Source organism: Anthonomus grandis, chromosome 11 (assembly GCF_022605725.1).
Source record: "Anthonomus grandis grandis chromosome 11, icAntGran1.3, whole genome shotgun sequence".
In the NCBI taxonomy this organism is placed as follows: domain Eukaryota; kingdom Metazoa; phylum Arthropoda; class Insecta; order Coleoptera; family Curculionidae; genus Anthonomus; species Anthonomus grandis.
Genome location: NC_065556.1, coordinates 19,326,406 through 19,338,956, shown reverse-complemented (window position 1 = coordinate 19,338,956; position 12,551 = coordinate 19,326,406). Strand labels below are relative to the sequence as shown.

Genomic DNA, 12,551 nt, shown 5'->3' with positions numbered 1-12,551 from the left:
GACAGTACGTAAACTTCAACTTGACCAATCGGGGAACACCACGCGAACCGACGTGATGAAAAATTATGGGCTATGTGTAGAGAGAGATTGACCAAATGGTCGATTCTCATTGGTCGTTTAAGATTTGGCGGTCATTTTTAAATCGTGACATATTAAAAAAGTGAGACAATGGTAATGATCGAAATAAAATTAGGTAATAAGGTCGTTAAAAGTTTGTGATAATTATTTGTTTTAAATGGCGAGTATTGATGTTTGCCATTAAATGAATATTTATTACAGTTTACGACGCAAATATAAATAATAATTTTATTAAGTTTATTTAATCGTATCCAAAGAAAAACGATGGAAAAGTTGCGGAGTAAAAGCCAAATTTATGCAGATTCCTAGTTTATATTCATTCATAAGAATTGGCAACGTTACATATGTTGTTTGAAAGTTAATTTTATCATGACATTAACTATCTGTCAAAGTTTGATAGTTGTTAATGGCGGCGTTTCGACAAGTTGCAACAAGAAATCCGCGTTTTTGAGTTTTGAGGCTATGGCCAAACCTGCGACTTGGTCGCTGCGACAGAAACGTTGCGATCGAGACGCTGTATTGAAAAATCTTTGTATCTGGCCGCGCTTATAAACCCGCGACAGCATTTTTTTACCTTATTTCGAGTTCAAAGATGGAAGATGATTTACTGTTAGCAAATATTGTGTCGAGGTATTTGAAGAAAAAGCGAAGGAAAAGAAAATACAGTATTCATCTATCTAACACACAGAGGTGTGAATTTGTAACACACGTTCTTTGGTTTTCTCAGCATTATTGAGTTCATCCCAGTTTTGTACTACCGTACTACTTATTTCGATCCACAATTTTCCCCTGATGTCCCTATTAGACTAATCATTTAACTTTGTATTCTCAAGGGTGTCTGTGTTTAAATTTCATTTAAAAATAATTCAGTATCAAAAATTTTTTTATTTCACCTTCCACACGCATTCTCGCAAATTCCACATCTATCAACAGGAGAACAACAACACATTGACATGGACATTAACGTATCCTGTTCTTTCATAGCGTGCTCTATTTACAAAAAAAGGGCAGGCTATGGTTCTTCTAATATTGAATGTCGCTTTCGGAATGCTAATATGACCATCTATATTGAAAAAAAGGAAAGCGTTTTTGTCGCGGCGTCTCAAAAACGCTCATAAAAGCGTTTTCAACATCAGTCGTTGTCCCTGGTCGCAAGCCTGGCCACTACATTACTCATAGTAATGTTGCGGCAGCCAGTGTTGCAAAGTACTACCTTAAATAAGTATTTTTATTGTAATACGTCTTTTTCTATTATATGGAAACCCGTATTTTTTTTTAAACCTACCGGATTTAAAGAGTATATCCCAAGGTTATACATGAAGATAATATTCAAAGATACATAAATCATAAATATGGTTGAAACAGTAATTAAATCTGGTTTATTTCAATATGAAGCCCATAAGAAAAAAAAATGATATGGTCGCAAAGAAAAAAGGAAAGTCATTTTAAATTATCATTATTCTTGGAGTTTACTTGTTCCAACATACCGCAGCGCTTTACTACCTACTCTGAGTAAAGACCCTCTTGATTTTTATGAGAGATTTGACTGCGGGGATTCACCACTTATATGTCACTAATTGTCCTAAGTAGTAACACGTTTTAAGGTATATATTTACTAGTTGTGCGGAGTCGCAACAATTATCATGATAATTTTAAATGAACATGAACAAAAACCAATTACTCCAAATTCAGGAAAGGATCAGAGGTTTTATACCTAGAACAAGCACTGGACTATTACAACCCATATCACCACAAGATGAAAATGAAAGACACTTAATACGAAATGTTCCAATAGTCAACCTGAACCTCGTAAGCTTCGAAGCATGAAACAAGCTCTACCATACGATTTAAATATAACATAAATCATTTAAATCTAGATAGACATATCCAACTAAAATATAATATAATGTACAGATGAATAATTAAGAGAAGGGCAGAGAACAGGTTATGGTCTGCATGGCTCTGAAATAAAACACAATTATGCCTAAAAGCTACCTAATAAAGTGGATATCTGCCCTGCAGAAGTAATAGCAATCACAGAACCCTGGGGAATTCCATAATCTATAGGAGGGCTTACAGCACATAAGTTATCCATTGATTTCTTCACTTCTACCAGATAAGAATGAATCGAACTATTACAGAGCAACACCTTTTTAGGGATAGCCAAAAAGCTTCCCGAGTAATACTCTCTTATTCACGCAATCAAATGCTTTGGAGAAATCACCGGAGACCGATTCGACTGCGTCGCCAATATTCAAGCTTAAATAAAGGTCTTCCATAAAGACGAACGTCTGCATCATACGTGTTCGATATTTTTTAGTTTTCATTGAATTCATTAATAATACTTTTTCCTTGGGTTTATTGTGTGGCATCTCCTATTTAAGCCTGTAGTAACATTTCTTGGGCACACGTTATAATAATGGTGAAAACATTGGTTAATTGTAAATTTTCTCAAAGTATATACAGGGTGTTTCAGGACTATGGGATCAAACTTCTAGGGGTTGTTCAGTGCAACAGTAGAATCCATTTGAGTATAGGAACCCATGTCCGGAAATGTGTCACTACGCCACTACGGCCCTAAGACGCGTTTAAATTTAGAAAAATTATTAAATACCTAAATAGGATCTGATGCATTTACTTTTACCTTTTGTATATGATACCATCACAACAATTGTTCAAAATGTCTTCCTCCAACTTCAATACACCGATTTAAACGCCGCACATGATTTCGGCGGACTACACTAAAAATTTGATCCTCGTTTTAAATGATTTCAAATGCTGCTGTTATTCGTCCAATTAAGTCTAGCTCTGATTCTACTGGAGTTTCGTGAACTAAAGACTTTACATGTCCCCACAAGAAAAAATCGAGCGACGTTAAATCGGGTGACCTAGGAGGCCAAGAAAGTGCTCCACCTCTGGCAATCCAACAGTGCCCAAACCGCTGAGCCAAATACTCGTGTACAGCAAAGTGAGCGGGCGCTCCATCATGCTGAAACCACATTTGCTGTCTAACGTTTAGTGGAAAATTTCCAAGGAGCTCTGGGAGAACTTCCTCCAAGAAACGCAGATAAATAGGTCGTGTTAACCGTTCCGATAGAAGGTAGGGCCCAATTAAATAATCATCAACAATGCCTGCCCATACGTTGACAGACCAACGATTCTGATGTTTTCTTGGAAAAATTGCATAAGGATTTTCTTCGTCTCAAACATGGCTATTCCTACTATTAAAAATACCGTCTCTTATGAAAGAGGCTTCATCGGTCCACAAAACATATCGTAAAAAATTTGGTTGTGCAATGATGTGATCCAGAAGCCATCGACAAAATTGAACTCTAGGATGATAATCGGCTGCAGTCATTCCTTGAACTTTCTGGAAGTGGTTAAGGATGGAGTTGTTGCTCGTGTAGTACTCGCCAGACAGAAGCTTTACTCGTATTCATATTCTTAGCGACACGTGTGCTATTTGATGGTTCATCGCAACTCGCTGAAGCACCTCTTCTTCAAATTCGACCGTTCTTACGGTTCGAGCAACACCAGTATCATGCATCTTGGTCTTAAACATGCCTGTCTCAGCGAGCCGCCGATGAACCGCAATAAACTTTTTGTATCCAGGATGCTGTCGTTCGTGATAACGTTCATGATACAACCGCGATGCTGCTCGTGCATTGCAGCTTGTTGCTCCGTATACCAAATGCATATCCGCCAATTCTTTATTGGTAAAGTTTTCCATTAGCAATAAATGTTTAAAAATTGTAAGCTATAACATTTTTAAACATGACATTGAGAATTGACATTGATAAGCGTTGATTTTAAACAATTGTTGTTATTGTATCATGTACAAAAGGAAAAAATAAATGCAGCAGATCCTATTTAGGTAATTAATGTTTTTTATAAATTTTAACGCCTCTTAGGGCCGTAGTGACGCATTTCCGGACATGGGTTCCTATACTCAAATGGATTCTTCTGTTGCACTGAACAACCCCCAGAAGTTTGATCCCATAGTTCTGGAACACCCTGTATAGACATCTTAGATTTATTGACAATGTTTTTTGAACGAGAATTCTGAAGTCGGAAACTATTATTAAAAATGTTTAATAAAAGATCGAGAGGAACAAGTGAACTGTATATAATTATTCAGTTTTTATTATTGGCCAAACAAAAAATATGTTTTCATAAGTAAACATTTATTTTCTTTAAACTTATACTAATTTATATAAACACACAGAGTAACTTTAACTGGCATCTTTTTAATACAAAATATTTTTCAAGATATTTTTGAACTTCATATGTAAGAAACAAATAAAAAAATAAAGGCACGTATCAGTAGAAGCTAAACAAATCTGGAACTCTTAACCTAACTTAAACACTCCTTTTAAACATACATAATTATTAAACGTAAACGTATTTACAGAAATCACAATATTTCACAGCACATTATTAATTAATATTTCGAGGCATCCAGCTGATAACATCCATAAACAAACCGTTCAATATTTCAGTCTCTCATGGTGATAAATAAATTTAAACAAAACATAATAAAACGTTTAATATTCAAAAACTACTTAAATCGCTACATCGGCGGAAATCCGTTACTTATTCTTTGCGCCAGACTGTCCAAGGGACAATGTTGATGTGGCGATGCGGACAGTCTGCAGTTCAAGTTTAACAGTAGACCCGCCGCTACGGCCACAAACCCCACCAAAAGCGCCATAATACAGAATTTCGAGCAACGACCCAATCGACTCCTGAAATGCAACAGTTGTTAGAGAAACGGCTGTTTAATAAGCGATTAATGTAAAGTTAAATAATAGGAACCCAAACCGTACCAACATTATTAGTTTTACCTTCTTTGTACCAACTTCTCTTCTGTATCATGGTTCTGGTCTTGGGTAAATTTGCTTCTTTTTCGGACTTTACCAGTTTGCGTTGTCGTGGTTTCCCTAAAAAATGGACCATATCCATACATGATTTCTTATTACTTGATTACATTTTGTCAATTTGTTCACAACGCTTTGAATAATAAAAAACAGGTTGATGTCATATATACCGACATGGAGAAAGCATTTAATAACTCTTTATGAAAATAATGTAACTACAGATTTAATTCAGTTAATTTCTTCCTATTTAGAAAATAGACAACAGTATGTAGAGGTTAAGGGCGCCAGGTCTGATGTTTACACTAGTACCTCAGGAGTTCCCCAAGGTTCCAATTTGGGACCTCTGTTATTTTTGGTTGCCATAAATAAGATTACTTCTGTTTCTAATAATTCACAAAAACTAGTTTTTGCAAATGATTTTAAGATTTACATGGAAATTACCCCTCTAGGTGATTGCATCTCTCTGCAGAATGATTTAGATAGGGTTGTTAATTTTTGTAATGCAAACTCATTTCATTTCAATAATAAAAAATGTTCAGCAATGACATTTAACAAAAATATAATTTGACAGCTTGAACATTTCAGCAATGAAAATGATTTAGGTGTAATTGTTGATTGTAATTTAGGTTTTACCGATCACATTATTAACACAGTTATTGAGGCACCCAAAATAATGGGTTTCGTTATTAGAACTACCAAAAACTTTAATGTTGAGCGTTGTTTAAAACTGTTTGATAGTCTGGTTTTACCGAAGTTAGAATATGGAAGCATAATTTGGTCTCCACAATATGACTATGTCCGGATTAAAACTATATAAGCGTGTAGACCGCAACTTTTTAAAATATTTGTTTTTTAAGAGATTTGGATATTATCCCTAGAAAATCCGCGCATTAAAACATCCCTAGTGTACATTTATAAAATTTTAACAAATAAGATTGATGCTCCTCAAATTATGGCAATGCTGCCGTTCTTCATTAATGTTGGTAATACCAGACAAAGAAAAATTTTTCATCTTGATTGTCCTTGAACAAATATATACAACAACTCACCAATATATAGAATGTGTGATTATTTTAATATTTAAGCCTCTGACCTTAGTATTGCTATTACAGATTTAAGACATTTTACAGAAATTATTGACATCAGACTTTTTGCTTCTTAGTCTCTTTGTAATCTAATAATAAGAGATTGACATGTTTCATTTATTTCTGCCCACTAATACTTCTTTTTTTCAATTGCCGTAGTGCGGATAATAAAGAAAAATTTTAGGCGATACTAAACACCCCTTTGAACAAACCTGGAAATGTTCGCCAAAGCCTCACTTTCCTGCCTCAGTAAAGCCGAATAATTAATGAACAAATTCCAGCAGGGTCGCATTCTGTTTTCGCATATCAACGCGCCAACTTGTCCCGCGTCCTGGATCATGTTGCTCATGCTCTGTTTCACTTCCTCCAATAGTACGAACACTGGGGCGATCGGTTCAGCTGTACCAATACACACGTGGTCCCTAAACGAGTAAATTATCTTAATTGGGAAAATGAAACTCTAATCAAGCACCTTAAAATTGGAAAAACCAGTTAGATTAAGGAGCTTAAACTTTTTTTATAAGTGGCGTACTCAGTTAATCAGTTAGAGAGTGAAGAATGATCTGGAAAAGAAACTCAAAAGAAACAGAACAAACATTTCCGGCACCAGACTAAGACCGAACTACAGAAGCGACAGAAAATACCATTTGGTAAGCTGATAACTGATCTTTATAACGGAGTTTCAGACGAACAGTTCAGGTCTTATACAGGGTGGTCCAGTTTAAATGTCATTCATTTTAATACGTGTTAGAGTATTTAAAAAGAAATAGACTTTCATTATAACATTTTTCTCACAAATGTTTAATAACAAAGATACAGGGTGTTAAAGTTAAGAATAATTATTTGTTTATATATATTTATCATAACATTTAAACTACCAGCTCAATTTTAATGAAATTTCACATGCAGGTTATTGTAGTGAATTGAACTGATGAAGCCAATTTTTACAAAAATTGCCAGTGGCGTAACATACGGAGGGACTTAATGCTTTTTTTCCTCAAATCCGCGAGGTGATAAAATATTTTTTTATAAGAAGTCAACTGTTAGATTCTCCATTTAATTTGGAAAAAAGTTACTCTTGCAAAATTATGATTTAAGGTACTGTTTTTAAAATATCTTAATCTAATTGTACAGAAACGCCAGTTAAAATGCTGCATGAAAGTCTATTTCTTTGATCAATTCTCTATCACGTATTAAAATTAATGACGTTTAAACCACCCTGTATAATAGTGAATAGTCTTATAAATTTAAAAAAAAATCAAACTTAATCTGTATTCGACTACTAAGTCTCAAATTAATAATAACTAACTAAGCAATGTTGGAATAAACTTTCGGCTAAATTGGTGTATTACTGCATTATAGATTAGTATGCTAATCATTCATACATTTTACTCTTTTTATACAAAACTATTTTTTCCACGAATTATACTAGTCATATTATTTAAATTCGGTTACCCAGTAGCACATTTATCGCAATTTTAAATTGTAAATCTAATGTATGCATGATAAGCTTTTATTTTCTTACTGTTTATTTCATAAATTAATTTTATAAAAAAATCTACTGTAGGTATTTTAATAATATTTTAAATACTTCATTTTACCTTTTTACTAATTTGTAAGTTTTAATTTTAGCATGTATTTATTTTTGGAACAATATATTCGTGATCATCAAAATAACCCCATTAGAACAAAAGGATTAATGCTCATATATTTTTCAACAAGATGTAAGTAAATAAAATTTTAAAATAATCCATCCAAACATCCACAGTTTTGCACCAACGCTTCGATAAGTTAGTATTGGTTGTAAATGTACTATATACAAAATGTTGATTTTGTTTTGAATTGATGGATATAAGGCCATCTATAATAAAGAGCAAATCAATAAGTGCTATGGATGAGTATTAAAAGGTTACTTTTAATAAATACTATACATTGTTGGTTATAACAACAATATTTCTCTCCATGACCATCAAAAGCGTCGCTTTACGAGGATTATTTCCAGATTTATTAACGGCCTTCCTAAAAATTGTGAGGTTTCTTCATGCGTTTCTTTAATTTCTTTATTGTTTCTGTACTTTATTTAGTTTCTTTTCCTTTACGTTTGTTGTTTTTATCCATGATATTCATTAAATAGCAAACAAATAGTTACGAGACTGGAACAAATTTCTTTTACAGTGAAATAGCATACTATCTCTATATAAGCTTTTAGGCAAGTAAGGATTTAATTAGGGTGAAGTGGGGTAAATGTAATCATGGGGCAAATGTAATCAAGCCCTATGATTTTTTGTTTATAACGTTTTGGAACATATTTTCTTCGAAATTCGAAAATATGACCCTTTTTATACCCATATTACTTTTTATTAACCTCTTAGTTCCAGTTTCAAAGATTTCCCTTTTTCTTTTTTGTACTTTGACATTTATAATAATTTTGTGAGTGCCTTTTAGGAATTTTAATTCCCTATTACTACTGCTAATATTAGTATTTAGTTGTAATATTTTGCTCCCTTAGGTAATTTTCGACAAGGATGTTGATTCTGCTATCAGATTTGATTTTCGATACTTAACAAATATGTATGCCAGCGATTACATTTACCCCACCGAAATACGCATATGGGGTAAGTGTAATCACTGAGACTGGGGTAAATGTAATCACTGACTGAGAAAAATTAGTGAATGCCATAAAAATCATGGAGAAGTGGGGTTGGGGGCTCAGCAGAAAGGAAATCTTAGAATTGGTGGGAAAGTATGTCACGAAAAATAATATAAAAACGCCATTTAAAGATGAAATACCTAGCGAGGATTGGTTCTTATCCTTTAAAAAAAGGCACAGGCTATCTTTAAAAAAACCACAAGGACTGGAGTATGCCAGAAAAAAAGCCAATGATCCATTTGTGATTGAACAATATTTTGGCATGTTAAAAGCAACCTTAGAAAATAACAACCTGCAAAATAAGCCTACTCAGATTTATAACATCGACGAAACTAGTAATTTTACGCTCGATCCAAGTAAAACTAAAATTGTGGGTCAGAAAAATGCCCCTGCTTCAAGAATAGCCACCGGGCCTGGAAGAGAGAGTACGACAGTTCTCATGGGTGGCAACGCCAATGGGGATAAACTGCCTCCATTAATTGTTTTTAAGGGAAACAATCTATGGAGTACTTGGCTGGCTCCCAAAGAATCTACCTTTCCAGGTACTTTTTATGCTGCGTCACCAAGTGGTTGGATGGAAACCGAAATCTTTGTAAACTATTTTACAAAAACTTTTATTCGCTACGTTGTACCTGAAAGACCAATCCTGCTTTTGTATAATGGGCATTCAACGCACTTAAACCCAAAACTTATCGAGGCGGCTGTCGAAAATGATATAATTGTACTTAAATTACCTCCACACTCCAGCCACCTATTGCAACCCATGGACCTAGCGGTCTTCAAGAGCCTTAAGTCACGGTGGGATTCCAAATTAGCGGAGTACCAAAGAAAACATGTGGGTGTTTAAATACCAAAGAAAGATTTTTCGGTACTTGTGAGCACAATTTGGAAAGAGACAGATCCAGCTTTACTGACATCGGGCTTTCGTAGAGGAGGAATATGCCCATTTAATAGATCTGTCATCGACCGCTCTAAATATGATCCAGAAGCTCTACGAAGATATGAAGAACGTTTGAGAAATCCCCAACCTGCCACAGAACAACCTCTTAATGAACCCAGCACAAGCAGCCATGAAGAGGCATCGAGAGAGAAACCAACCACGCAGCAGCTAGCATCAGAACCGCGACCAGAATCAATAGCAGGGCCAAGTAGACCAATACCAATAGCAGCACCAAGTAGCGGTTCTGTATCATTTGAAGAATTGTTGCTGGAAACAGTGAGGCAATCGCCCCACCCTAACGAAAAAGAAAGAAGAAAAAGTAGCCTCCGGGAGCTGAAATTATAACAGCAAAAGAAAACATAGAAAAAAAGAAAAAGGCTGAGCAAGAAAAAGAAGATGAAAGAATAGCGAAAGATAAAGCAAAGAAAGCGAAAGAATTAGCAAAGAAAACAAAGAAGGAATCAAAAAAAAATAACAGCAAAACATATTAATGAGAGCTCTTCAGATGAAGACGAACCGCAAATTTTAAGTGACAGTGAATCCGACGACGTCACCTTTGAGACTTATGCAAAAAGAATAGAGGAAGATGAAGAAGCATTAAAACAAGACGAATTGTTTCTCAAAGGGGTAGAAAACCTTAACATTGGAAACTGGGTTTTGGTCTCATTTAAAGGAAAGAAAAGTATACTTTTCTATGCTCTTCAAATAACAACGCTTGATGAAGAATCGCAACCTACCATTAAGTTTTTAAAAAAATCAAACCGAAACGCGCATAGTTCAGTGTTTCACTGGCCTGAATAAGAGGACCATCACTTAGTGGCTGTATCAGAATATAGAGCGAGTTTTACCAGAACCCACTTTAGGGCGAAGAGGAGAACTAACTTTTCCAGTATCCTTTACCTCATATAACGTTAAATAAATAAAAAAAACATGTCACAGCCTGTTTTGCTTAACTTACCTACGTAATATACTTTTCAGAAAATCTTTGAGTTTTATTTCCTATCATTGCTCCACGAAAAAAGTTCATAACTTCCTTATAAATTAAGATAGGTATCAAGCTATTTTTTTAACCCAGAATTTTTCATACTATAGTACACTTGCCCCAGATCCATCGGCAGAGTAAGCATATGGCAGTTAGGACCCGTGAGTACACTTGCCCCATTCTCTGGGGCAAGTGTAATCAGCCGACATGTTTTTTTTTTATTTTGGTTTATAAAAAAAACAAAAGCAGACAAAAAATAAATAAATATGACATTGATTTAACAAAGAAATAAGCTCTGTGCCTACTAAAAATGAACCCGCTTTCTCTTTCGGTTTTTTGTTATGAAATTTTAAAGTGCCACTATCATTTTTTTGAGTACCCCACTTCATCCTATAAGAATCTATATTCCAATTGTTTTGATGGTTATGTAGAGTTGATGACCAAAGTTCCTTTCTAGCGAGTTATTTATAGGGTTTTCAATAGTAACACACATCTTAACCCAGTGGGTTGGATTCAAAATGTAAATGTAGAAGGAAAAACTAAACGAAGCTAAGAAACATTAAAAAATTTAAAAATATCTCGTAAACATTTTACGTTCAAAACTAGTATCTCCATTTTCGTAGTCACCTTGACAAGGTCAAATAGCAAAATATTCTAATGAGTTGTCTGCATCGACCACCAAGTACTGACATTAACATAAGCTTTCTTTCCAACATATATAAAAACAAAGAATATCATAACGGTTTGTCATTTTTTGAATTTACATCTTACATTAATGAAATTACGAGATCATTATCAAAAACTTGTATTGATCATTTTTCGTCATTAAACAACGTAAAAATCTTACATACGACATTAGAGACCACTTTCTCATCGCAATTTCGAATATAAAAATTAATCAGTTGTAAATACAGAAAAGACAGCTAACACATACCCATAGATCTTGAATAGGAAAATTGGTACTTAGCGAATACTTATAACAACGTAAACGTCGTCGCAACTGCATTTATGGATAACCTTGAATTTGATATAGACAGAAATACACATACTCGTATATTAAAACAGACAAGGAAAATTGGATAGATGGAAAATTATTGAGGACTATAAATCGTAAAAACTACTTATTTTTTTGAAAAATTTAAACTTTATGTTTATTATGGAACCAAATAATGAGCAGTTAAAAGCGGGTACAAGAGAAGTAACGTGGTAAAACGTCAAACCAAAACAAGCCACAAGCAAAAGCGGACACTATGGGCATCGTGTCATAAAACTGATGAGATTTTTATAATTAACCAACTAACCAATGTTTTTTTGTAAAATTAGTTCACACCTTGCATCAATATTTAATCTGAATGATAGTCCCGAAGAACAATTTTTCCTTTTAACTACTCCCGAAGAAGTTAAAGAAGCCATAAAAAACTTAAAAAGGAACAAAGCGCCAGGTCAAAATAACTTTTACCCTGAGATACTCAACTGTATCTATAATGTCGTTAAAATGGGTACTATTATATCGACCCATAAGTCGGCATCTTTGGAGGATTTTAACAATTTTAGACCAGTATATGTCATTTCCAGTAGATCAAAAAATTATTGGAAAAATAATTTAAAACAACGTATTATCAAATTTTTTAATAAAGGCAAACTCTTGTCCTCGAACCAGTTTAGGTTTCAAGGACAAAAATCAACCGAAGATGCAATTAATATCCTATTTGTATGAGTCCCTAGACCAAGATCAGCGTGGACTTAACAAAAGCCTTTGACACGACAAATCACAAAATTCATTTAAAAAATATAAAATTCGTAGTGTGGAAAACATCTTATCAAATATCATATCAACCTAAAATAGACTTTTCTAAATAGCGCTACTAGTAGCTAAATAGAGCAACTTCTGTGTAAATGTAGAAAGTGTTTGTTTTAAATTCAATTTTGTTAATTTGGA

General features: G+C 34.1%; 1 protein-coding gene across 5 annotated transcripts in view; it reads right to left on the bottom strand.

Annotated features, from left to right (window-relative positions):
- Positions 1 to 4,609: 4,609 nt before the first annotated feature.
- The window catches only part of LOC126742108 (girdin-like), a 44,842-nt gene continuing 36,900 nt past the window's right edge, over positions 4,610 to 12,551 (bottom strand). For 3 of the 5 annotated variants that reach the window (XM_050448653.1, XM_050448655.1, XM_050448654.1), the window contains exons 16-18: positions 6,253 to 6,462; positions 4,923 to 5,018; positions 4,610 to 4,823 (exon numbers count right to left, since the gene is read on the bottom strand). In XM_050448653.1, coding sequence (XP_050304610.1) covers positions 4,649 to 4,823; positions 4,923 to 5,018; positions 6,253 to 6,462 — 481 coding nt within the window. In that variant the 3' untranslated portion in view covers positions 4,610 to 4,648. Of the gene's footprint in view, positions 4,824 to 4,904; positions 5,019 to 6,252; positions 6,463 to 12,551 lie in introns of all 5 variants that reach the window. The other 2 variants (XM_050448656.1, XM_050448657.1) reach the window with 2 other exon arrangements.